At 47.3% G+C, this 24,832-nt stretch overlaps 4 protein-coding genes and 1 pseudogene across 4 annotated transcripts; 3 read left to right on the top strand and 2 right to left on the bottom strand.

Moving 5' to 3' along the window:
- Positions 1-4,498: 4,498 nt before the first annotated feature.
- Positions 4,499-7,937, top strand: LOC118094257 (uncharacterized). Its single transcript, XM_088656058.1, has one exon. It carries the CDS (start codon positions 4,927-4,929, stop codon positions 6,109-6,111), a length of 1,185 nt encoding a protein of 394 aa, XP_088512184.1. The 5' UTR covers positions 4,499-4,926; the 3' UTR covers positions 6,112-7,937.
- On the bottom strand, positions 6,750-7,160 carry LOC118094260 (histone H3). The gene has a single exon (XM_035134463.3). It carries the CDS (start codon positions 7,158-7,160, stop codon positions 6,750-6,752), a length of 411 nt encoding a protein of 136 aa, XP_034990354.1.
- On the top strand, positions 7,462-7,937 carry LOC118094265 (histone H4). Its single transcript, XM_035134469.3, has one exon. The coding sequence runs from the start codon at positions 7,462-7,464 to the stop codon at positions 7,879-7,881; it is 420 nt and encodes a 139-aa protein (XP_034990360.2). The 3' UTR covers positions 7,882-7,937.
- Positions 7,938-8,786: 849 nt separating this feature from the next.
- Positions 8,787-9,317, bottom strand: LOC118094263 (histone H2A type 2-C-like; annotated as a pseudogene).
- A 1,000-nt stretch (positions 9,318-10,317) lies between these two features.
- Positions 10,318-10,765, top strand: LOC118094267 (histone H4). Its single transcript, XM_035134470.3, has one exon. It carries the CDS (start codon positions 10,360-10,362, stop codon positions 10,669-10,671), a length of 312 nt encoding a protein of 103 aa, XP_034990361.1. The 5' UTR covers positions 10,318-10,359; the 3' UTR covers positions 10,672-10,765.
- Positions 10,766-24,832: the final 14,067 nt, after the last annotated feature.

Raw genomic sequence — 24,832 nt, 5'->3', positions numbered from 1 at the left:
TGGGTGGTAAAATGGGAAAGAATGGGAGTGGGATGAAAAAAAATTTGAATTAAAAGTAAGGCAGGAAAAAAATGGATATGGATTTTGGTTTATATTAAGGAATATGAATTTGGATTATAATTTGGAATTGCTGTATTAAAATGGGGGAAAGGGTCTGGGGTGGAGGAGGTGGTAGTAAATAATTAAGGATAGAAGAAAGTATATGAATTAGGAAGGATTAAATCTAGGAAAATTCCTTGGGGGAAGACTAGGCTAGGGAGAAAAAATATGAGGTTGATTTTTAAAAAAATGTTTATTTGAAGGTTATAAGTTGAAATCAGGGCATATGAATTGTTTGTTTAGATAAATAGCTTGGGGGCTTGCTCTCCCTTTCTCCCCCGCTGTTCCAGGGCCTCTTGGTGGCAGAGAGAGGTTCTGGGGGCGGGAGGGGGGGGAGTGATAAACCAAGCTATAAAAGGAAACATCTTTAACTGCTCGTCGCCCATGGGCCTACTCGTGGCAGGGGGGGCACTGTGGGTGGGAGGGGTGGGAGAAGATGGATTTTATGTTAATTGAAATAAGAGGTAATGTGAAATGATAATGATATGCTATATGAATTTAGGTTTAAGGACTATGAGCTGAATTGCTACAATGAAATTGCAATGATTGAGTAGGAGAAGATATGAAAATCAATGGGGAAAGATGAGGGGAAGTCACAAAAACAATGTTAACTAAAAGAGGATGAATATGTTTTGTTTTATTTTGTAAAATCAATAAAAATTATATTAAAAAAAAAAGGATTTCACATCTGGGGTTTTTGTTCAATAATCTGTAAAACTGGGCGGAAGAGCATCAAATGTCTGCCAGTGAACAAACTGGTTTGCAAAGGACAAGAGAACTACAGTGGTACCTCTACTTACGAATAACTCTACTTACGAATGTTTCTACTTACGAATGGAGCTCCGTCCGCCATCTTGGATGTGGTTTAGATAGGATTTTTTCTACTTACGAATTTTTTCTCCCAGTGCATTCCTATGGGATTCGACTTACAGTTTTTTTCTACTAACAAATGTGCGTTTGGAACACATTTAATTCGTAAGTAGAGGTACCACTGTATGCTTATCAATCGACCTGAGCTCTGCTTTTGGCCTAGTGAACAGGGTCTTCCTTTGCACATGCTCTGTCAGTATCCAACTGAGACACGAGACCTGCTCCTAGATGGTCTCAAACTATGGTTTTCCCGTAGAGCACAAACCAACCTGTTGCTCTCTGGAAGAACGTGAGAAGAGCCTACTGGATCAGGCCAGTGGCCCATCTAGTCCAGCATCCAACCAGATGCCTACGGGAAACCTGCAAGCAGGATTTGAGCCCAAGAGCCCTCTCCAAAGTTTCCAGCAACTGGTATTCAGAAGCATTGCTGCCTCAGACGGTGAAGGCCGAGCCGAGCCATTTTGACTAGCAGCCATCAATAGCCCTTGTGCCTCCAGGAATTTGTCTAATCCTCCAGGTGTTTTGGACTACAGCTCCCATCCCATCATATGGTTCTGCTGGCTGGGGGCTGATGGGACTTGTAGTCCAAAACTGTTTGGTAAAGGCTGCTGAACGAGATGGGCAGAGCTTTCCAAACATTTCAAGTTGGTCACACACTTTTTAGACACGCATCATTTCATGACACAGTAATTCAGTTTTACTAGCAAACCGGAGGTTAAACTAGCGTAACTCCTATCCAGCCCCGGGAGGAACGCAGGGAGTGTTCTTCTGACACATCTACACACTGCAGACGACACATGTAATGCAGGAGTCAGCAAACTTTTTCAGCAGGGGGGCCAGACTATATTGGGTGGGGGGGGGAGAATGAATGAGTTCCTATGCCCCACAAATAACCCGAGATGCATTTTAAATAAAAGGACACATTCTACTCATGTAAAAACATGCTGATTCCCAGACCATCCGCGGACTGGATTGAGAAGGCGATTGGGCCTTAGTTTGCCTACCCATGCACTAACGTGTTGCGACACACAGCTTGGAAAGCTCTGGAGTAAGAGGTGTGTGTGTGTGTGTGTCTGTGTGTGTCTGTGTGTGTGTGTGTGTGTGTGCAGTTGGAAACTAACAAAATCTGAAGAGCTGCAGGAGGTAGGGCTGCCTGCCTTTTCTCTCTCTACGTGAATCACATAATTAAAAAGGGCTTTCATTCCTGCCCTCCCATCTTCTCTTGAAGATAACAAAACCGATATATTATTATTATATATTAAAGGGAGCTGGGTATGTTTAGCCTGGAGAAGAGAAGGTTAAGGGGTGATATGATAGCCATGTTCAAATATATAAAAGGATGTCATATAGAGGAGGGAGAAAGGTTGTTTTCTGCTGCTCCAGAGAAGCGGACACGGAGCAATGGATTCAAACTACAAGAAAGAAGATTCCACCTAAACATTAGGAAGAACTTCCTGACAGTAAGAGCTGTTTGGCAGTGGAATTTGCTGCCAAGGAGTGTGGTGGAGTCTCCTTCTTTGGAGGTCTTTAAGCAGAGGCTTGACAGCCATATGTCAGGAATGCTTTGATGGTGTTTCCTGCTCGGCAGGGGGTTGGACTGGATGGCCCTTGTGGTCTCTTCCAACTCTACGATTCTATGATTCTATGATATGCCGATCGTATTCGCTGCATGCTTTTCTCACACATGTGGCTCAGAGTAATAGACTGAAGAAACAACCTGGAACTTCATGCGCAAAGGGAGCCCCACACCTTGAAGCTGAAGGTGCGTCTGTTTGTCGAGTCCTTAATGTCGCCTGTGTTGCAATGGATGGCTTTGCCGTAGTAGAACAAGTGGAAAGGTTTCGATTGATTTCTTAGTATATTGCTCCACCACAGCTTCAAGATCAGCACATGAGATCTTAAAACTTGCCTGGGGCAAGGAAGGGACTTTGGAAGTTCCAACCTATATTATTCCTTTTTACTACCTTTTAAACCATCCCAGTGTGGCATAAATGATCTCACTGCCACCATTACACCCCCGCCCATTTTATCCTTACACCAGCCCTGTAAAGTGGGCCAGAGAGTGATTGGCGTAAGGTCACACAGGCAGGGAGCTTCAAGGCTGAGATTTGAAACTGCCTCTCCATGGTCCTGGTCTGATGAGTAAAAAAGGAAACATATCATACTGGCAAAATGTATGTCTCTGAAGCGTAGCTATTTGGAGACCTGGGAATAATCCTTTTGACACAACGTTGTACCACGTCACCAAGCACTACTATGCTATGTGCTGAAGTGATGCTACATTTAACCAGGTGAAGCTCCAAAATGTTTCACATAACAGCTATTTTAAGAAGAGTTGCCAGACAACCAACTTGGACACAGTTGCAATATGGAGTGGTTTGTCTTCATGCTTGTGAAGATTCACTAGAAATACTTTAATAAGAACAACTTCTGTTCCATCACAATATTGTGTTAATAAAAACCATCCTAGAGTCCCAGGTGTATTTTGATGAACTTAGCTTTGCTCCTCTGAGAAGGTAATTTACCAAACCCCAAACCCTGTAGATGTAGAAGGTAGATTAGGAACATCAAATAAATCAACAATGTATGCAGGCAAAACTCTGTGGATTATAATGGGCATTCTTCTTATACTCCCCCTTAAATAAGGACCCTAAAAGAGATTTATTTATGATAGTACTACTCAGAAATCTCTCTGGAATAACAAGGTCCTGTCAGGATAATTGATTTGCTAGCAGATGCTGATAAAATACATGATCTGTAAGACAGCTTTCTTTGCTGGAAAGAAAGAGAGCAGGCATTGTGTTAAGATCTTTTAAAAACAAGAAAACCCCAAAACTCATTTGTATTATGAATCTTGGGTTTGTTTGTGAAATCCTAACTGGGTGTCCCTCCCCTTTTTGATATGATCTTTGTTTTTTTAAGCAAACAAAACTGACTGAGAAGGAAATCTTACACACATTTACTTGGGAGCAAGTCCCAATTCTGATTAAGATTCACTATTCTGTATACTGCGGGAGGCAGTGGAAGACAGGAGTGCCTGGCGTGCTCTGGTCCATGGGGTCACGAAGAGTCGGACACGACTAAAGGACTAAACAACAAACAACATTCTGTATACACGTATGAGTGGCGGCTTTTCCACACATGCCGGTTAGGTAACACATTCCACAGGGATTTTTGTGTGTGTGCTTCCTCCGACAGCAAACACACAAATGCATCCTGTGGCACCTTCAATAACTGATAGATTCTTTGTGGCACCTGCCCTAGAGTCTTCTTCATCGGTTGTGTGAAGCTACGGTAATCTGTTCTTTCAGTTACTTGGTAAATTACTGCAGTCCTGGGCGGCCACAGCTGCTCTGAATTTACACACTTCTTCTGAACTTGGCACAGAAGTACCGGTACCACACAGGCACTGCGCTACTTGCACTCCATGGCCCGATTGCAATATTTGCGTCTACAGGTCTCCTGAGAGTCATGCCACAGCACAAATTGGTTGAGTTTTTAAGTTGCTAAAAGACACTGTTTTGTATAGCCAATATAGGGTAAACACACAAGTTTAATTACAAGCAACTCCCAATGGATTGCATTTAGGAGAAGCTCTACACCTCGCCTATTCCCCCAAAGAGACCACTGTGTTGAACTTCTGGTGACATCTAGATTTATTTGCTTAAATTAATTTGAAGACAGAAATGACAAGCTCCATAGGCTGATATCCCCAGACCTCTTTGCCTAGGGAGCATCAAAGAAAGACAAATGCGGATGGCTTTCAGAAAGGTGTTAAATAAGCCCCATTTTTTTAAAACCTAAGTGCAATTTTTTGCTCGTCCGTCCAAACCGGCCCTCTTCAAATAATCCCAATTCCTTTCCATCACTCTGTCGCTCATTTTCTGGGGCCGGCATTGCAATAATGCCTTATAGCAATTTAACCGAAGCTCGTTGTCAGATGTGTTACTTGACTCGATGAAAGAAGCAGTTGCCGCGAAGTTCCCGGCCGAAAAGCCTTCCTTTCTCCACCGGCCAGGTGCAGACCCCCCGGGCTACCTTATGCCGGACCTCCCGCGCCTGCTTATTAAAAGCAGCATTTGCTATTTTCGTCGAAAAGCAAAAGTTTGCAAATTTTCAGGCCGGGAAAGCGAGCAGAGGCTGAGTTCCCCGCTCTTTTACGGAGGAGCCCTGCTACCCCGGAGCGTGAAAACCAGGTCCCCGAAAGCCCACATCCTCCCCATCGATCCAGCCTGGAACGGAAGGGATCCGCGGACGGGACTCGGAGTAATCGACTCTTTTGTGCGGGTTAAGAAACACAAAAGTTGCCCGGACCAGGAGCCCAGGTCTGGCTGTCAAAGCGCCGTGTTCGGAACCCACCAATCAGGGCGCAGCTCCTCCCCTATAAATACGAGGCAGCGCGGCCGCCGCGTCCATTCAGCTTCTGCTTTAGTGACTCGACGTTGTGATCGGTGGGCGGCATATTTTCGGATCAGGATGACTGAAGAGGTTCCCGCCGCGCCCGTCGCCGCGCTGCCGGCTGTCAAGGCTCCCGCGAAGAAGGCCAAGAAGGCGGCGGCCGCCGCGCCGAAGTCCCGCAAGGCCTCGGGCCCCAGCGTGACGGAGCTGTTGACCCAGGCCGTGACGGCGTCCAAGGAGCGCGGCGGCGTGTCCCTGGCAGCGCTGAAGAAGTCGCTGGCGGCCGCCGGCTACGACGTGGAGAGGAACAACAGCCGCATCAAGCTGGGCCTGAAGGGCCTGGTGACCCGAGGGATCCTGCTGCAGACCAAGGGCACGGGCGCCTCTGGCTCCTTCAAGCTAAACAAGAAGCAGGCGGACAACAAGGACAAGGCGCTCAAGAAGAAGCCGGCGGCGGCTTCCGCGAAAGGTAAAAAGCCCGCGGCCAAGAAGCCCGCCAGCGCCGCCAAGAAGGTGAAGAAGGCAGCCGCGACCAAGAAGAGCGTCAAGAAGCCGGCCAAGAAGCCCGCGGCAGGCGCCAGGAAGGCCGCCAAGAGCCCCAAGAAGCCCAAGGCGGCGGCGGCCAAAGCCAAGAAGGCCGCCAAGAGCCCCGCGAAGGCGAAGGCAGCCAAGCCCAAAGCGAAGCCCAAGACCCCCAAGGCGAAAGTCGCCAAGCCCAAGAAGGCGGCGCCGAAAAAGAAGTAGGAAGGACCTGCTCGGCTTGCGCGAGAGGCAGCAGCGCTCCTCTTTAACCCCAAAGGCTCTTTTAAGAGCCACCCACAAATTCAAGAAAGTGCTGAATTGCCATGTGAGGTACTTTGGATCATGTGATGCAAGTGCCGCAGTTCGTAGAATACCGTACAACCCCTTAAAAAAAAAATCGGTGCCTCATCCAATTCGAAACCATACCGGACCCCGTTTAGCAAACGTGGTAGTAACGTTATTGCTGCAATTCTAGGCTTTCATTTTAATCTGCTTTCCTTTTGCCAATTTCCCCCCGGCTTTTTTATCCGTGCCAAGTCACTTGACAATGTTCTTGCAACTTTAAGGGGAGACACCACGTGGCAATGGGGTGTGTGAGGAGAAGTGGTTGCTTCCTTGAAATATATATTTTTAAAAAACGGTAGGGTAATGCAGTAAACGGTGTGGGTAGTTGGAAGCAGGGCATACGGCAAGATCCTTGTGGGACTCCTGTAAACTGCACATTCCCAGCAACTGGTGCTTAATACTTAATAGACAAAATACTGCCGTAATTACCAGCTTTTTAAGATTATGTGGTGGCTCTTAAAAGAGCCTTTGGGTTTTTGAACGTAGGAAAGCCCCTACTTTGACAATGGAAGGCCTTAAGCCCTTTCTCCGCGGATGCGGCGAGCCAGCTGAATGTCTTTGGGCATGATGGTGACCCGCTTGGCGTGGATGGCACACAGGTTGGTATCTTCGAAAAGGCCGACCAGGTAAGCCTCGCTGGCCTCCTGCAGGGCCATCACCGCCGAGCTCTGGAACCGCAGGTCAGTCTTGAAATCCTGCGCGATCTCCCGCACCAGACGCTGGAAGGGCAGCTTGCGAATCAGCAGCTCGGTGGACTTTTGGTAGCGACGGATCTCCCGCAGGGCGACAGTCCCAGGGCGGTAGCGGTGAGGCTTCTTCACGCCCCCGGTGGCCGGGGCGCTCTTTCGGGCAGCTTTGGTCGCCAGCTGCTTCCGAGGCGCTTTCCCGCCGGTGGACTTGCGAGCGGTCTGCTTAGTACGAGCCATTGCAAACAAGTGAAAAGACTGTAGGGGCTTCGACAAATGAGTCAATGAGCTCCGTTGCTGGTTATTTATAGACCGCTCTCGCAGTCTTGATTGGCTGAAGACTGAGCAATTGTCCGTTGGAAAGTTTGAATTTCCTGGGCTGAGCAGCAATTGGCTAGACAAAATCACGCAAGAGGGCAAAGTGGGGCGGGGCCACAGCCTGGTTGTTGTTTCCCCCTCCCAAAGAACTCTCATTGAGCAGCTGCAAATGGAGTGCATTTGATTGGACGAAATTGAGACAGAGTTCTGCCACGCAAAAAGTATGCCTAAGTTTTCATTCTGGTCGGACATTCCTCTATATAAGAAGAGGCAACCTTTCTTTGTGCCGCTTTTTGTTTCTTGTGTTGTTGTACGAAGGTTCTTAGTCAGTATGTCTGGTCGTGGAAAAGGCGGGAAAGGTTTGGGCAAGGGAGGTGCCAAGAGGCATCGCAAGGTGCTTCGTGACAACATCCAGGGCATCACGAAGCCTGCAATCCGCCGCCTGGCTCGCCGTGGCGGAGTCAAACGTATCTCGGGCTTGATCTACGAGGAGACGCGCGGCGTGCTGAAGGTGTTTCTGGAAAATGTCATCCGCGACGCTGTCACTTACACCGAGCATGCCAAGAGAAAGACTGTTACTGCTATGGATGTCGTGTACGCTTTGAAGCGCCAGGGTCGTACTCTGTACGGCTTCGGTGGCTAATTCCTAGATATCAAGGCTGCAACTTGCAAGCTAAAGGCCCTTTTAAGGGCCGCCTACCTATTCATGAAAAGAGTTGTAAACTTGCCATATTGTCTATCATGGCTATACTTAATCCAAAACTTTAGACAGTGGTTTTCAAGGTACCGGTAATTGGGCCACTTTCAGAATATTTACTATTTGTTTTATAATAAATATTTTGGGGAAATCTACATATTCCAGAAGTATTTTATGTGTGGTATACTATGCATATTGCGCTGAAGTGTTTAAATGTTCGTTTCTCCGATCTTCCCGCTACATTGCCATTCTCTTGCCATACAAGTAACGCTCTTTGAGAACCGCTGCCTTACAATAGCCTGTATTTAAACATAGGGGCGTACATGTGTTCTTTGGGCGAGGGGTGGAAACACCACCTAGATCCTTGGAAGGTAAAATGGATAATAGGGAACAGGAAGGCAGACCGAGCGCATGGGCTTAGCCGGAATTTTTGTTTGGGGCGCGCGCAGGCATTTGTTAAGATGGCAGCAGTTGCTGGTTAGATCCCTCTTCAGAGAGGGGGGAAATTTGCGGGCGGGACCCGCTCTACGCAGAGAGCAGGGGGCGGGTCCGGCCCCCTGCTCCACCTTTACCTGCCGCGCTCAGGGCTGGCCAATAGGGCCAGCTGGGGGGCGGGGCTAACAAGTCTTTAAAAAATCGCGGCAGGCTCCAGTTCGCCCCTGCACCTCATTACTGATGGGGGGGGGGTTGGCTATGCCCATGACGGAGTGCAGTGCTTATAAATTCACAGTACTGTATAGCTTTCTCAGAAATCCAGTCAAGCTTTCAGAAATATAAACTCAGCTCTCTTATGACAAGGTGGATGGCTCTGAAAAGAGCCTTGTGGGGGCCAGACGCCGCAGCCTGCTTTTTTACTGGGCCTTCGGTTTGTGGCTCTCACCCTTTCTTGGGCAGCAGCATCGGCTGCATGTTGGGCAGGACGCCGCCCTGGGCGATGGTGACTTTGGCCAGCAGTTTGTTCAGCTCCTGGTCGTTGCGGATGGCCAGCTGCAGATGTCGAGGTACGATGCGCGCCTTCTTGTTGTCCCGCGCTGCGTTGCCGGCCAGCTCCAGGATTTCGACGGTCAGGTACTCCAGCACCGCCGCCGTGTAGACAGAGGCACCGGCTCCCACGCGCTCCGCATAGTGCCCTTTGCGGAGCAGGCGGTGCATTCGACCCACAGGAAACAGCAAACTCGCCCTGGACGAGCGAGACTTAGCCTGAGCTTTGCCGCCCTGCTTTCCACGGCCAGACATCATACAACAAAATCCTCAAAGAACTACTACAACCTAGAGCAGAGCAGAATGAGCAGCACAAACTTGCAAGCCGCCTATTTATTTACGCCCGATGGATTCTTTCTGTCAAATCTGATTGGGCGAAAGAGAATGGCACCCAATGAGAATGTGCCTTCTTGCAACCAACCAGAAAGTTACATTTAAATTACTCGATATACTTGCGCGAGCCAATAGAAATGTCACTTGGGACGAGTTTATATTTGCATGTTCCGCTTTTTTTAAAAAAAGGGTTACGTCATTGCTCTTCCGTCTGAGAAATAAACAAGGGTGACCATATTACATGGTGTTAAAAAACGAAAAGGAGTATCTTTGACTGGTTTCTTTTTAACGTGACAAACTATGACCGGTACTTGCATTCAGAGCACAATTTAAATTTAAAGTCAAACAAGCAAACTACAATCTCTTTTGTCTCTGCACGCGTGTAAATACGGTGTTGGGAAAAGCATGTGTCCTTGTACTTCTGCCACAGGACCCAAAGCTAATAGCGTAAAAGGAGACCTGGACGTCCTTCATCGAGGCAGCACCCAATGCCTTAGCTTATAGACTCGGGCTGATCGTTATCCTCGTTTAATTGTGGGCCTAAGGGAGTGGTTTACAAGAACCATGCAATGAAAGACGCTAGATGGATTGGATGACCATTGGGATTCCTTCCAACTACAATTTTATAATTCTAATGCGACATAAACCTCTGAAATTTATATTATACCAGTATGCTTTTCTAATTCCTGCTCCTCACAATTTTGGAAATGTTAGGATGAGTTTTCAGGTTTTTCAGTTTCAATAGTTTTTACTCTTTTCCCCCGATTCTACACTACTGTTTTGTTTTTCCATTCTGTTCTGCACCATTTCCAGATTACAGTACTGTACTTAGTATCAAACTCTCTTGGCAGCACTATCCTCCCCAAATCAAAGGCACATATCTGTTTGAGGAGATAGTTCGGTTTTGATTGGAGATTTTAAAATTTCCAGCAGTTGATTGGTGGAAAGTATAGCCTATCGCGTTATGGAGTTTGGAAAGAGGGCGTGGCTCAGTCAAACAATAACGTGTTCCTTTACAGTTTTCCCTCTGGTCGGACTTTGCTGTATAAAAGAAGCGGCTAGCAACTCTTCGCTTCATTCTTCAAACGCAGGAATTGTTAACTTGTTACAATGTCTGGTCGTGGGAAAGGTGGGAAAGGTTTGGGCAAGGGAGGCGCCAAGAGGCATCGCAAGGTACTTCGTGACAATATCCAGGGTATCACGAAGCCTGCAATCCGCCGCCTGGCTCGCCGTGGCGGAGTCAAACGCATCTCGGGCTTGATCTACGAGGAGACGCGCGGCGTGCTGAAGGTGTTTCTGGAAAATGTCATCCGCGACGCCGTCACTTACACCGAGCATGCCAAGAGAAAGACTGTGACCGCCATGGATGTCGTGTACGCTCTGAAGCGTCAGGGCCGCACTCTGTACGGCTTCGGTGGCTGATCAGAATATCAAGGCTGTATATTACAAACTAGCTCAAAGGCCCTTTTAAGGGCCGCCCACCTTTTCATGAAAAGAGCTGACACAGTTTGGGTTGCTAAAAGCGTTTATCTTGCTTAGGTAATCTCGGTTATCTTAATTTTATTTGAGCCTTTAGAAAGGGCAACATCGCGTCTAAACGCGTTGGATTGTACCAGACGTGCCCAGTAATGAGGTGAGGTGATCTAAATATTGTAAATGCTGGGAAGTAGTGTAAAAAAAAACACATTTTGGTACCGTATATGCAGTGGAGAGTATGAAGGATAATGGTTCAGCAATACTGAGACATTGGAAATGTAGAAAAATTGTGATCTGGGAGAGAGCACAAACCTAAAAACGGGCTAGGAGAGCAAAAATAACGAGACTACAAGATAATCTGTCGGAAATATGACTTGCCTTCATATTGATATGTCTCTTTCCCCAAACTTTAGAAGCCAATACTGTACAAAGTATTGCTAGGTGGATGGGGAAACAAGTGGGACGTTTCTACACTTTCAGACCTATGTAGCTGCTGGCTCCACTATTCCGGGACCAGCTTTTGGAGAGTGTGCCATCTCCATGCAGCTTATTGTTTGGGGTTTACCTTCCTCTGCAATTATTAACATCTCACCCCACTCCAAAGCTGCATTGCGGCAGGCGGCTCGTGTTTCCAGATCTGTGGGAATAATGCAGCCACATCCCAAAGGCATCAAGTGGTGATTCCGCGCTCATTCCGCGCTTCTCTCTCAAGTGGTATGTGGGCACCATGGCAACATCGGCTAGGCGTAACGAGCCAGGGATGTAGAGTCTGCACTTCTCCACATACCGCAAAAAATAGATGATGCTCAGAGGCCAAGTCAGCCATGAGGAACATCTCCCATACATCACAAGTTATCCATTCCTCGGAGGCCACGCCAGTCATGGGGAACATCTCCACATCCATCATTAGTTACTCATTCCCCAGGGGCACAAGTTACCCATGAGGGACAAGCATGCTATGGAGAACAATAGGTCTGAGCATAAATGGGCATAAGTGTGTTCTGCTGATATTATTGGATAATGCTAGATAGGTGTGCTGTAATGATTGGTTTATGGTTTGTGAATATGCATTTTCCATACTGTACCTGATAAATATGTGGTCATGAGAGAGCTCGGGACTCTCGTCCCACGACTGGTTGATTCTATCAGTTGTCTGTCTTCCTTCACGAGAGCCCACCACTTGTAATAAGCCTCGGTGCTACACCCTTCGATGCTACGTCTGGCTGTTACACAGATCTCCTAGTTTTACTTAGCAACGTTGCCGGTGAAAAAAAACCCCTTGCTTTACTGTACGTTTAATGCGCTGTCGGGTGCAAGAACGTGCATATCTTAAGGGCAGCCTTGGAAGCGCAGCAAACTCAGGAAACGGTGGTTCAGAAAAACGTGAGATGCTTGCAGCCAAATCTTGCTTTCTATATACTCACCTTTAGCTTCCAAGAGACGGCGCTGATTGCATGAGAATGGAACACTCTCACCAATGAAGACGTGGTTTTATCACCCTAGCCAATCAGAATGCTGATTCCGGAAATAACCAATAAGGTTCCCCCCTTCCCAAACTCTATGGAGGTTTTTAAGCGGAGGTTGGATGACCATAGGTAATGAATGATCTAGCTGAGATTCCAGCATTGCAGGGGGTCAGACTAGATGACCACTGGGGTTACCTTCCAACTCTACGATTCTGTGATTCTATGAAATGACTGCTTAGCTCCTGGAAACAGAATAATGGAGGCAGCCATTCCAGCACTGGGAAAACTGAGGACCAGAGCTCACTCGATTGGCTCTGCAGCGACAGGCAAGCTCCATCAAGCCTCCTCTCCCTCAAATGTCATTAAGGGACAGCCATTTCCTGAAGCTACCTCAGTGGCAGAGATAGGATAGGAAGCAGAGGTCATTAAACTCACTTAGCCTAAGGCCCCAGTTACTGCCTCCGAACGATGCCAGCTGGTCAATATGCAACAGGAGGGTTTTGGCCATCGCATGGGAGAACAGGGTCTCAAAGATATGCTCTCCCAAGCCCACATTCCCAGCACATTCGCACTTTTATTTATTTTATTTTCAGTTTAATGTCTCAGCGACTTCTATGCTGGCTTGGTGATGTCCACAGAACTGAAGAGGGCAGGATCCCCAAGAATGCGCTCTATGGGGAGCTGTCTTCAGGCACCAGGTCCGTTGGCAGACCAACTCTGTGTTACAAAGATGTTTGCAAGGTTGACATGAAGTTTGGCAATATCACCCCCACCGTGGGGGAATCCCTTGCAGACAACCACTAGGTCTGGATATAGTCTTGTGCATCCACAGCAGTGACCAGAGAAGGAATGACCGCTGGGAGGAGTGCAGAGAGAAGAAACGCCGTTGCGCATCTGCAGCCAGCAGCAAAACCGGATGCCTTTGTCTGCCCCAGCAGCAACAAAACATGTCTCTCCCCTATTGTCCCTACAGCCACAGTAGGCACTGCAACCTTCCAACGGTTTGATTTCACCACCAATAGTTGTGCTCCGGGTTGCCAACAATCAGAACAACTGTCTTGAAATTGATGCCTGAGTTTAGAGTTATTCTCCTCTTCTCCCCTTGTCCCTTGTCTGTTATATTTTTTAAAAAAATAATTGGTCTGTTTGTTTATTTATTAGAATGTAAGCATGTAGGTAGCAAATGTCTCGTTTTGATTCATATAAACCAGTCTGGGAGCCTTTTTTGGCTGAAGGGCGGGGGACAAATGTTCTAAATAAGTAAACAAATAAAGACGACCCCTTTCAAATCCTCGCGTTTATTTTTTAACTCCATTTTTGCCTCCCTCTCAACCCCCAAGGCCCCCCCCCCGGGTTGTAAGCAACAGCTGCCCCTAGCCTACAGGGGATGGTGTTGAATCCTGTATTTAAATCATAGCTGTCAAATTCTCCCTTTTTTAAAGCGAAATTCCCTTATGCTGAATAGGCTTCCTCACGAGAAAAGCAAAAACTTGACAGCTACTGTATGATTTAAATTAGGTGTAATTCGAAGGAAGTCTGTCTCTTGTTCAGAAACAGTAGCAGCTGTTGTAGCCTCCTGTGTTTTAGCCACAACCACCATCATTTCCACCACAAAATATTGTGGAAAGTTTGGCTGAAACAGAAGCGACTGCAACAGCCCTGCAATGTAGTCTACCTTAAGTTTAAAACAGATAGACACCGTTAGAAACACAAGAAAATCCAGCTTTTGTTACATTAGCTGAGAAGGTAGGTTTGCTTTTGGCCTCTAGGGGCCGCTGGAGACAACAGTGAAGCCAGGAGCACATTTTCCAAGCCAGCTTGTTGCAACAGCACCTGGGAAATTTACTGTCTCCCTCCCACTGTAAACATCTGACATTCCTTTCTTGTAAGTTTAAAGCAAAGGGGGGAAAAGCACCAGACCCCTTCGATAATTGCTTAGCCAAATATATTATGATTACCTACATGTCTCAAATTAAAAGAGGGGGAAATGATCCCCGACTAATTAAGCAACAATGTAAAATTTAAAAAGAGTATGAAGATTCAATTAGCTTTATAATAAGTCTATATACACAAAATCTAATGGCAGTGTTGGCCCAAAACATTGAGAGCACTCTTTGGTATTTCTGGATAACATTTTTGATCCATGAAGTGCAACCAAGAAATCTTATAGGTACAATCATCAGCATTCAGGAAATTACCTGTCCCACCGATTTAGCTCTATGGAATGACTACTTAAGTATCATTGCTGCTCGAGGACCCGCCCCCCGCGAGAAATAAAGACACAGTGACACATGGTATTTGAGTTAATGGGTAGAATAAGGCCACAACTTTATTGGTTAGAGCAAGTGAGAGGTACTGGCTTAGGCATTGGACTCTCTAGCAAGCGTGACTCCACCCCGCTCAGGGGGGGGGGTCATATCGGGTTAACACCCCAAGGAAGGAGCCTGTTGATGCAAATACAACTGAAAGCTCACCCTTGTGCCACCGGGGTCGTGCCATGGCCCTAGCCACCAGCAGGGCATCGGACGGGATCCACGACCGCCGGATCCCTTAAGGGGATACCCCTATAAGAGGAGGGTTGGATGATGGCCACAACCAGTCCTCGAACACACCAGACAACTCCATATTCCAATGCCTACCGCCCAATACCAAAAGAAGTTGTGACGAATTGCTATGAGGTAGGCGAAAAAACCAAGAGGCCGGTGCCAATTGGATAAAAAATTCCTACCAGGCCCCTTGGGCAACCAAAGGCGACCAACCAAAGTCCATAGCAAGGTCAAGGTGAACACTCTAAGAAAAAACCTAAAGGGAGGGTGGGCGGGAGATCCGATGAGGAGCAGCAACGAAAAGGGGCAATCTGGAGGCTGCCGCGCTTATTTGAAGCAGGTAAACCCCGCCCACAACCTGGCCCTATTGGCCAGCCAGGACTCTGGGCGCAGCAGCAGGATAGGCTGAGCAGGGGGCCGAACACGCCCCCCTGCTCGATGCGTAGAGCGGGTTCCGCCCGCAAATTCCCCCCTCCCTGAAGAGGAGGGATCTTCTTTCTAGGACACCCTCTTTCCTGACATTGGTCCCTAAATTGGATGTAAAAATATTTCATTCAGCTTCCATTGTGAGCAGGAGAAAAGTGTGCATGCACACGAAAGCCCGTACCAATGACAAAACTTAGTTGGTCTCTAAGGTGCCACTGGAAGGAATTTATTTTATTTTATTTCTATGACTTATCTCTGTAGAACACAAATATAAAGACGGACATGAATATGACATGAGATTTTCCGCCATGAACCTGGCTCGACCTTGGTGTACAAGCCTGATACCAGCCTTATCTCAAAACATGTCCTGAAGGCATTGGGGGAAGACAACCTGAGATGCTCAAGGAAACAGGATTGTTGCCCTTTACAAGGTGTGAGCATCTCAGGATGTCTTCCCTGATGCCTTCAGGACACATTTGCAGATGAGGCTAGCAATATTATCCTCCGTGGGACAATTTAAGGCAGAGTACAAACAAAGGGACGTGGGTGGCGCTGTGGGTTTAACCACAGAGCCCAGGGCTTGCCGATCAGAAGGTCGGCGGTTCGAATCCCTGCAACGGGGTGAGCTCCCGTTGCTCGGTCCCAGCTCCTGCCCACCTGGCAGTTCAAAAGCACATCAAAGTGCAAGTAGATAAATAGGGTTAAACCAGTAAAATAAAAAAATTCCTTCAGTAGCACCTTAAAGACCAACTAAGTTTTTATTTTGGTATGAGCTTTCGTGTGCATGCACACTTCTTCAGATACACTTCTGCATGCACACGAAAGCTCATACCAAAATAAAAACTTAGTTGGTCTTTAAGGTGCTACTGAAGGAATTTTTTTATTTTACTTCGATCCAGACCAACACGGCTACCTACCTGTAACCAGGGTTAAACCACAGAGCCTTGGGGCTATTCGATCAGAAGGTCAGCGACGGGGTGAGCTCCCATTGCTTGGTCCCTGCTCCTGCGAACCTAGTAGTTTGAAAGCACCTCAGAGTGAAAGTAGATAAATAGGTACCGCTCTGGCAGGAAGGTAAGCGGCATTTCTGTGTGCTGCTCTGGTGCGAGACGAGCGCCGCAACCCTAGAGTCGGTCACAACTGGACCTAATGGTCACGGGTCCCTTTACCTTTTTACAAACAAAAATATGACCAGGTTCAGTTAATGGCTCGCCATCGGTGTCAATGATCCTTTTGTTAAGGAAACAGGATGGTCAGTTTTTAGTCATTTCCTCACTAGGATGGGCAATGTGAGAAATGCTCCTGAGATTTGCTCCTTTCAAAGTCCCTCCTTTCCCTATTAGGAGGCATTAGCTAAACATTTATTTGAAAAACCCAGATTCCCAGCCGCAGATGCCTCAATAGAACTTCTCCAGCTCTCTCAAGGACAGGTATATTCTTCCCTTTCCATTTCTGCCTTGCTGTTTAGTGTGGGTTTTTGTGTCAAAATTGCCAAGCTCCCTGTTTGAAAATGGTCAGGTATTTCTGTTACTCCTTAGATCAGGAGTCAGCAAACTTTTTCAGCAGGGGGCCGGTCCACTGTCCCTCAGACCTTGTGGGGGGCCGGACTATATTTTGAAGGAATGCCCCACAAATAATGCATTTTAAATATGCCCCACAAATAATGCATTTTAAATAAAAGGACACATTCTACTCATGTAAAAAAAATCCTTCAGTAGCACCTTAAAGCCCAACTAAGTTTATATTTTGGTATGAGCTTTCGTGTGCATGCACACTTCTACTGAAGGTGCTACTGAAGGAATTTTTTTATTTTGCTTCGACCCAGACCAACACGGCTACCTACCCGTAACTACTCATGTAAAAACATGCTAATTCCTGGACCGTCTGCAGGCCGGATTGAGAAGTCGATTGGGCCGGATCCAGCCCCCGGGCCTTAATTTGCCTACCCATGCCTTAGATCAAGATGCGTACGTATTGTGTGGGTTGTTGCCTGCTTGCATTGTGTGATTTTGCTGCCTGATAATGGAATTTTGCTTCTGTGATTTTTTTTCTGCCACTTTTTTTTTCATACAATAAGCCCAGCTTTCTTTATTCTTTTGGTGTGAGAACTTCTTGTGGGCATAAGGTTAAGGGTAAACACATATTCATAAAAAGCACATGTCTTTAACTCCAGTAAAATATCGAAGACTTCTCGGTGGCGTGTGTATGAATGCACATGAGTGCTTGCACACGCTTGTGGGTTAGTGACACAGATTGTTACACCATTTCTGAGTGTTTGGATGCATGCATGGTTTTGTTATAGGAGTTAAAAGCGGTCCTTCCCTTACCGGCTAGTCACTGTCACTGGAAGGACAGATCCTGAAGCTGAGGCTCCAATACTTTGGCCACCTCATCAGAAGAGAAGACTCCCCGCAAAAGACCCTGATGTTGGGAAAGATTTAGGGCACAAGGAGAAGGGGACGACAGAGGACAAGATGGTTGGACAGTGTTCGCGAAGCTACCAACATGAGTCTGACCAAACTGCGGGAGGCAGTGCAAGACAGTAGTGCCTGGCGTGCTCTGGTCCATGGGGTCATGAAGAGTCGGACACGACTAAATGACTAAACAACAACCGGCTAGAAAAATGACAGAGACCAGAGCAGAATTCAAGTGAAAAGCAAGGCGGCTAGTTAAGCCTGATCTTTATTAAAAGCTGTTGCAACAGGGTGTTCCCCACACACACAGGAAGGGGGGAAGAGACGCAGAACAAAGGTGTGCAAGCTCTTACCGAGTATATAGAAATTTTAAGTTGCCCACCCCTGGAGTCCAAGACCACTCCCAGAACTGTCATACATACATCACAGAAGGGGTGTAGGCCAAGACCACCCCCCAGCAGAAATTTGAGTGTGTTGCTTCTCTCCTGTCTGCCAGGATACCTGATAATGCCTTATCTGATTGCATTTCCTGGGTAGCCTGGTCATTCCTTTGAGATGGTAAATACTTTTAGTTCCTGAATCTTTTACACATCTTGATACCGGTAGTTTGCTCAGCTTAACAGATACCTGCCAGACTGTATTTACAGGGAGGTGTAATATTGCAGAGAAATATTTGAGGTCAATTTGGGAGAGTCAAAATGGCTTCGGGATTGCTCTCTTGTACTATTTCAGATATGTGGTTTATATATACAGTTATGAACATTTATCATATATATATATGACCCAGGTGGCGCTGTGGGTTAAACCACAGAGTCTAGGGCTTGCTGATCAGAAGGTCGGCGGTTCGGATCCCTGCAATGGGGTGAGCTCCCGTTGCTCGGTCCCAGCTCCTGCCCACCTAGCGGTTCGAAGGCACATCAAAGTGCAAGTAGATAAATAGGGACCGCTCCGGCGGGAAGGTAAACGGCATTTCCGTGCGCTGCTCTGGTTCGACAGAAGCGGCTTTGTCATGCTGGCCACATGACCCGGAAGCTGTCTGCGGACAAACGCCGGCTCCCTCGGCCTATAGAGCGAGATGAGCGCCACAACCCCAGAGTCGGACACGACTGGACCTGATGGTCAGGGGCCCCTTTACCTTTATGATCTTAAAATTCTCATAACAGTTTCTTCTTAAATACCCAGCATGATGACGTGTCATATTGTACCAAAACAACAACACACCAGTAAGTTTTCTGTAGGGAGCAGCCTTCAGATTCCTTAAAAAACAACAACAACTATACACAGAACATGAACCTTTGGTTTGTGATCCATCGTAACACATTTAATACTGGGATGTACATTGTTAACAAATCTGCCTCATTCTTGGAGTCTGTCCTCAGTCCCAAGACATATAATGAATAGATCAGCCAGACATTTATTCTATAGTGATAAACCACTCCATGGAGTTTCTTTTCCATTCAATAGGAATGTTCATTCAAATTTAACCATATAAAGATAGTCTAAGTCAGGGACGTCCAATTCCCAAGAGATTGCCATAACAATCTCCCCTGAAACTGAGCTTGCTAATTTCTTTAGTGCTAGTTCTGTTAAAGCACAATTGAAGCCTGGTGTGTGTAATGCTTTCATTTTGGTTACAATATCCTCCATCACCGCAAAGAATGTTGGCTTTTAAAGCCCGTGCATCGACCAAAGTACTGAGCTAGATATTAGGTAAAGGTAAAGGGACCCCTGACCATTAGGTCCAGTCGTGACCGACTCTGGGGTTGCGCACTCATCTCGCATTATTGGCCGAGGGAGCCGGCGTATAGCTTCCAGGTCATGTGGCCAGCATGACAAAGCCACTTCTGGCAAAGCAGAGCAGCACACGAAAACACCGTTTACCTTCCCGCCGCAGCAGTCCCTATTTATCTACTTGCACTTTGACATGCTTTCGAACTGCTGGGTTGGCAGGAGCTGGGACCAAGCAACGGGAGCTCACCACGTCGCAGGGATTCGAACCGCCAACTTTCTGATCAGATATTAGCTGAACCTAAATGAACATTGCTAGTGCTGGCTATGTGTCATGGAGGCTTGAGCTGAGATTCTTGCATTGCAGGGCGGTGGACTAGATGAGCCTCAGTGGTCCCTTCCAAGTTTACAATCCTATGATTCTAAGTAACTAAAATCATGGAATCCTCTCTTCCGTGTCAGTTTTTCCAAAAAAAGACCCTCAGATTTGGGTTTTGAGAGATGCCCCTGGACAAGTGCTTCGCCCATTAAACATGCTATGTCTTTATAAATTGTACACATGGGGATATTTTCACAAGGAAAACTCTACAGGCAACTTGCCTTGCTGTCTAGAAGCTTCCTGACGCCATCGCTTTCTCTCCCTGAAAACTAAGCAGTTCCCCTTTATCTGATGGCTTGGTGAGAACATCCTCCCTATTTTCCAGCTTCTGCAAGGTCAAATTTCCCTCTGAGGTTCAAGTTAAGGCAAACAGGCGTGGCTTACCATTGTACTGTTCCTCCCTCTCCTTGGATGACTTGATTCTGAAAGCCCCCTCATTGATGGGTTGCTGGAAGAGGGACTAAAAGCGGATTTTCATCCAAGAACTGCCTTTTCAGGTAAACCTCGTTTTTTTTAATCTAATTTTTCCTGATTTTGCCATTCGGCTCCCGCTATGGTGCGAAAGGAGAGATGTTTTGGAGCTGGAAGGAAAGCCAGGCTCCCTTTGCATGACCTTAAATCTAAAGTCAGAAAATGTAAAAGTTGCTGAGGTTGAATATGCTTGGGTGGTCTCGAAGGTTTGTGTCTGTATCCTGTCCTGGGTCTCTTCCCATACTGTCCTCTGACAAAAAAAAGATGACTGTTTGGGGTCAGAAGGGTCGGATGCAGCTACGGTCCTATTTATTCTGATATATGTTGATGATCCTCTATCTCAGGGATGTCCAACTCCCAATAGACGAGGTGTATCTGACGAAGTGTGCATGCACACGAAAGCTCATACCAAAATAAAAACTTAGTTGGTCTTTAAGGTGCTACTGAAGGAATTTTTTTTATTTTGCTTCGACTCAGACCAACACGGCTACCTACCTGTAACTCCCAATAGACTGCGATCTACTCACAGTATTAAAAAACTGGCAGTGATCTACCCATTGTTGTAAAAACAAAACAAAACACTAGCAATGATCTACCCAGAGTTTTTGAGCTTTTTTGGAAAGCAAAAGTTGTTGAGCTTTTTTAGGAAGCCAAAGTTGTAGAGCTTTTTGGAGAAAGGCAAAGTTGTGGGTTTTTTGCTTTTTTTCTAAGGAAATGGCTGGGGGGCCAGAGATCAACCAGGATCTACCAGGAACGCCTGGTGATCTACCAGGAGATCACGATCTACCTGTTGGACACGCCTGCTCTATCTCTTCCGTTGGCCATCAAGTGGGATGGTGGAACTTGATAGTAAATCTTGGTGACTCCCCTCCCAGGAGAAATCAGAAGGAACTGATCCAAAGGGAACTAGTTCTTTGTTCTTTTGCAGTGAATTTTCAAGCTCTGCCTTAGCTTATCTTACTTTGGATGCCCAAGAAACTCCCTTCTTTGCCCAGGGACTTGCATGTTGATTTCCCCCTGTAGCTTGGACTCTTCGTTGCTGAAAAGGGCCCAACATCTCCAGCCCAGCGAACCCCCAAACAAGGAAAGGTATTAAAACTCTTTCTCAATCCAAGCTGCTGGCAGAAAGCTTCTTCCCCCCCTGTTGTCATTTTTCTGCCCAGCCAGGTCCTTCTTTCTTGGGGAGGGGATGCTGTCTTCCTCCTCAGTTATCATGCCCCGCCTCCCCCCAGCATCTCTGTGTCTTCAAAATCCATAGCATCCCGCCATAAAAATGCCTCTCGGTTATTGCCTCCCATCTGCTTCTCCCTGAGTTTTACCCAGTGCCGGACTTACGTATAAGCTAAACAAGCTATAGCTCAGGGCCCCGCTCTCTTGGGGGCCCCAAAAAAAATTAAAGGGAAAAAAACAACACCTGGATGTACATTTCCAAAATAGAAGATAAAAAACAAATAAAATAAAACTGACATACTGTACAGCAACAGTGTTTTGTGTTGTGCAGCCTCCTAGGATGTAAGTAATGGTCCCCGCCTGCTAGCCTGCTCCCTAAAACATCACTGCTTTGCTCTTATTATTCCATGTTATAGCAAGTTTCTAGAGACTAGATTATGAGTCTTTGTTAATTGTTTTTTTTCCCCTAAAGGAACTTTTGTTATTGCTAAATGCCAACGTGTTTGCATTATTAAGTTTGTTGTGAATAAAAATCATTTTAAGTTAGAGCCTAATAATAATAATTCACTATTAATATACATTAAAACATACCAAAAAGCCAGGAAGACCCCACAGGGTGACCTCAGAGGCTGTCAGCCTAACGTACCTCACAGGAATGGAGAGAAGGGAGAAGTATGTATACCACCTTGAAGATTGAATCCTAGGGACCCCGAGGGTCATCTAGTCCAACCCCCCGCAATGCAGGAATCTTTTGCCCAATGTGGGGCTCGAACCAATGACCCTGAGATTAAAGAACGTCATGCTGTACCAACTGAGCTATTCCTCAAGAGCTTTGATCTCCTTGGCAGAAAAGGTGGCCTAGAAATGCAATTAAATAGATTTATGACCTTAGAGATGGAGCCTCCCCCAACCTGGTGCCCTCCAGGCATTTTTGGACCTGGGCTGCAGTCAGAAACATTTGGGGAGGGCAGGATGTTGGGGGAGGCTGCCTCAGGGCATAGAAACCTTTCCCACACAAAAACGGCAAGTCCTGGTTCCAATGGATATACTTTTCTCCCCTGCTCCCCACCCACACTTATCAACTGGGGACGGGGACGGGGGCAGAAGTGGAGAGGTCGCTCTTTTTGTTCTCAACTCTTATGATTGCAGCTGTAAAATTCCACTTTCAATTTCAGGCAAGGGAGTATTGCCCCCCCTCCCACGCTTAAGCCAGCCGTTTCCAAACCTTTTCAGCCCCCACCCCACCCCTTTTACCAGCTCAATAAACTCAACCCCCCCCCCCGACCCTGACCCATAGAAGCACGATTCAGAATGGCGGTTTGCACAACCCACTAAGGAAGATAATAGCACAGTAAAATTAAAAAAATATTTAGTAACAACTGACTGCACATTTTATTCAAAATTCAGTTGAAACTATTAAGTTGAACCAATTCGACAAACTGGTGAACTTGATTTAAAAAAAAGAACAGCTTTCCAATGTCTAAAAACAAGTGCACCTCTAGCACACACACACACACACACACACACACACACACACACACCACCCACTTGCCTCTTAGCACCCCCTAGGAAACCCCCATCCAATTTGGGAAACCAGTGCTCTAACCACTGCTCCTCGCTACCTTTCCACCCAGCGGGGTTCCGCCTCTCCCATTCTTTGGAACATCCTCCCATCGCGAAGGTTCATCTCTCTGTCTCCTTTTTTTGGGGGGGGGGGTAATAATTTTTATTAGTTTTCCATTAAAATCCAATAACAGCCGCATGATAACAATACCAGTTTATAATGCAATTATTAATACCAGTCATTCAAATCCCTCTGTCTCCTAGCCCAGTGTTTTTCAACCTTTTTTTGGGCAAAGGCACACTTGTTTCATGAAAAAAATCACGAGGCACACCACCATTAGAAAATGTTAAAAAAATTAACTCTGTGCCTATATTGACTATATATAAAGTAATTCTCCCACGGCACACCAGGCAACATCTCGCGGCACACTAGTGTGCCGCGGAACAGTGGTTGAAAAACACTGTCCTAGCCAATAAATGCACTCAGCATGGTGTGCCCACCCTCTGGAATTAATCCCCCGGAGGCTGGTCTCGGCCGCAACTGTGTTCAGCTGAACTTTTTTTCATTCTTTCTTTCTTTTGCTTAATTCTCGTTATGATTTTGAGAGAGGGCTCTGTGGAACTCCCAGCTGCTTTGGTGAAAAGGTTTAATGGCCTGCCCGCTTTTCTGATCTTCCGTAGGAGTCGAGGATTCGTGGAAGAGAGAAGAAAACCCACTTCCTCAGAAACCGAGGGGGCAGGGCCACAGACGGGGCAGCCGTTGTCAACAGCCTCCACTTCCGCCAAGGCACAGATCTCAACAGGTCCTCAAGAGGCACAGAGAGAGGGCTGCGTGGGGGGATTTCCACTACTGAAGATCCTTCTGCTGAGACCCTCACAAGAAAGAGAGAGACCAGGAGGCCAGGCATCACTGCAGGACTCATTTCAGGAGGTCGCCTCGGGCAGAAAGCGCCGACCCGGAAGCCATCCTCCTCACCCCACATCGGACTGACTTGAAGACCTGCCAACATCGCCTTCAAGGAAGCCCAGGACCAAGAAGGGGAGAGAGAGAGAGAGAGAGAGAGAGAGAGAGAGAGAGAGAGAGAAAGAAACACATTGACACCAACTTTGTGGCAAGAGATCTCAGCTGGAGATGGCACCACTCCCGACGCCCGCCACCCAGTGGCAAGAGAAATGGCTCTCTGAGCTCCATCGGGCCCCCAATTTTGAGGAGGCCGTCCAGGAGCTCACAAAGGACCTCTCTGCAAAAGGCAGGAGGGCAGCCCAGGGCAGACGGAGAAGACCCCCGCAGCACCAGGACGCCGCGGCTGCGAGCAACATCCAGTTCTTGTACGACGTCAACAAGGGCGAAGCTCTGAGAAACATCCTCGAGCCGGCCGCTCCTCCTTGCGAGATCCCCGCAAAGGTGCTCCACAAACACTTCTCCGAAGTGTTCGGTAGCGAGGGCTGGGGTCATTTCCCGCGTCCGCGTGGCTGGCCTCGCCTTCCTGCCATGAGCAAATCCGCCGCCCTCGAGAAAGACTTCGCCCCGAGAGAGGTCAAGGAGATGCTCCGGTACGTCAAGAAGAAGAACGCGGGGAAGGATAAGTTGACGCCCGCCTTTCTGAATCAGCAAGACCCCGGTTGCCTGGTGCTCACCGCTGTTTTCAACCGATGCAAGCGGCTGCGTTGCATTCCCTCCGAGTGGAGGAGAGTGGAGACCATCCTCGTTTTCAAAGGCGGCGACGCCAAGGAGCTGAAGAGCTGGAGGCCCATTGCCCTGTGCAACACCCTTTACAAGATGTATGCCCGGTGTCTCAACCGCCGCATCACCAACTGGGTTATCGAGGGAAGCGCCATCAGCCCGCAGCAGAATTACGGCATGGGAAGCGTCTTCATCTTGCAGGCTGCATTGGACGAGTCCCGGCGTTCGGGCCAGGAGTTTGCCCTCGCCAAGCTGGACCT

This window comes from Zootoca vivipara, chromosome 12 (assembly GCF_965207765.1).
Source record: "Zootoca vivipara chromosome 12, rZooViv2.hap1.1, whole genome shotgun sequence".
Classification (NCBI taxonomy): domain Eukaryota; kingdom Metazoa; phylum Chordata; class Lepidosauria; order Squamata; family Lacertidae; genus Zootoca; species Zootoca vivipara.
Note: the sequence above shows the minus strand (reverse complement) of the source record. Positions and strands in the feature narration are given on the sequence as shown.

What these genes read in the sequence shown, in the direction of transcription:
- LOC118094257 (XM_088656058.1), top strand. Translation starts at nt 4,927, where the DNA reads ATGAAAGAAGCAGTTGCCGCGAAGTTCCCGGCCGAAAAGCCTTCCTTT.
- LOC118094260 (XM_035134463.3), bottom strand. Translation starts at nt 7,160, where the DNA reads ATGGCTCGTACTAAGCAGACCGCTCGCAAGTCCACCGGCGGGAAAGCG.
- LOC118094265 (XM_035134469.3), top strand. Translation starts at nt 7,462, where the DNA reads ATGCCTAAGTTTTCATTCTGGTCGGACATTCCTCTATATAAGAAGAGG.
- LOC118094267 (XM_035134470.3), top strand. Translation starts at nt 10,360, where the DNA reads ATGTCTGGTCGTGGGAAAGGTGGGAAAGGTTTGGGCAAGGGAGGCGCC.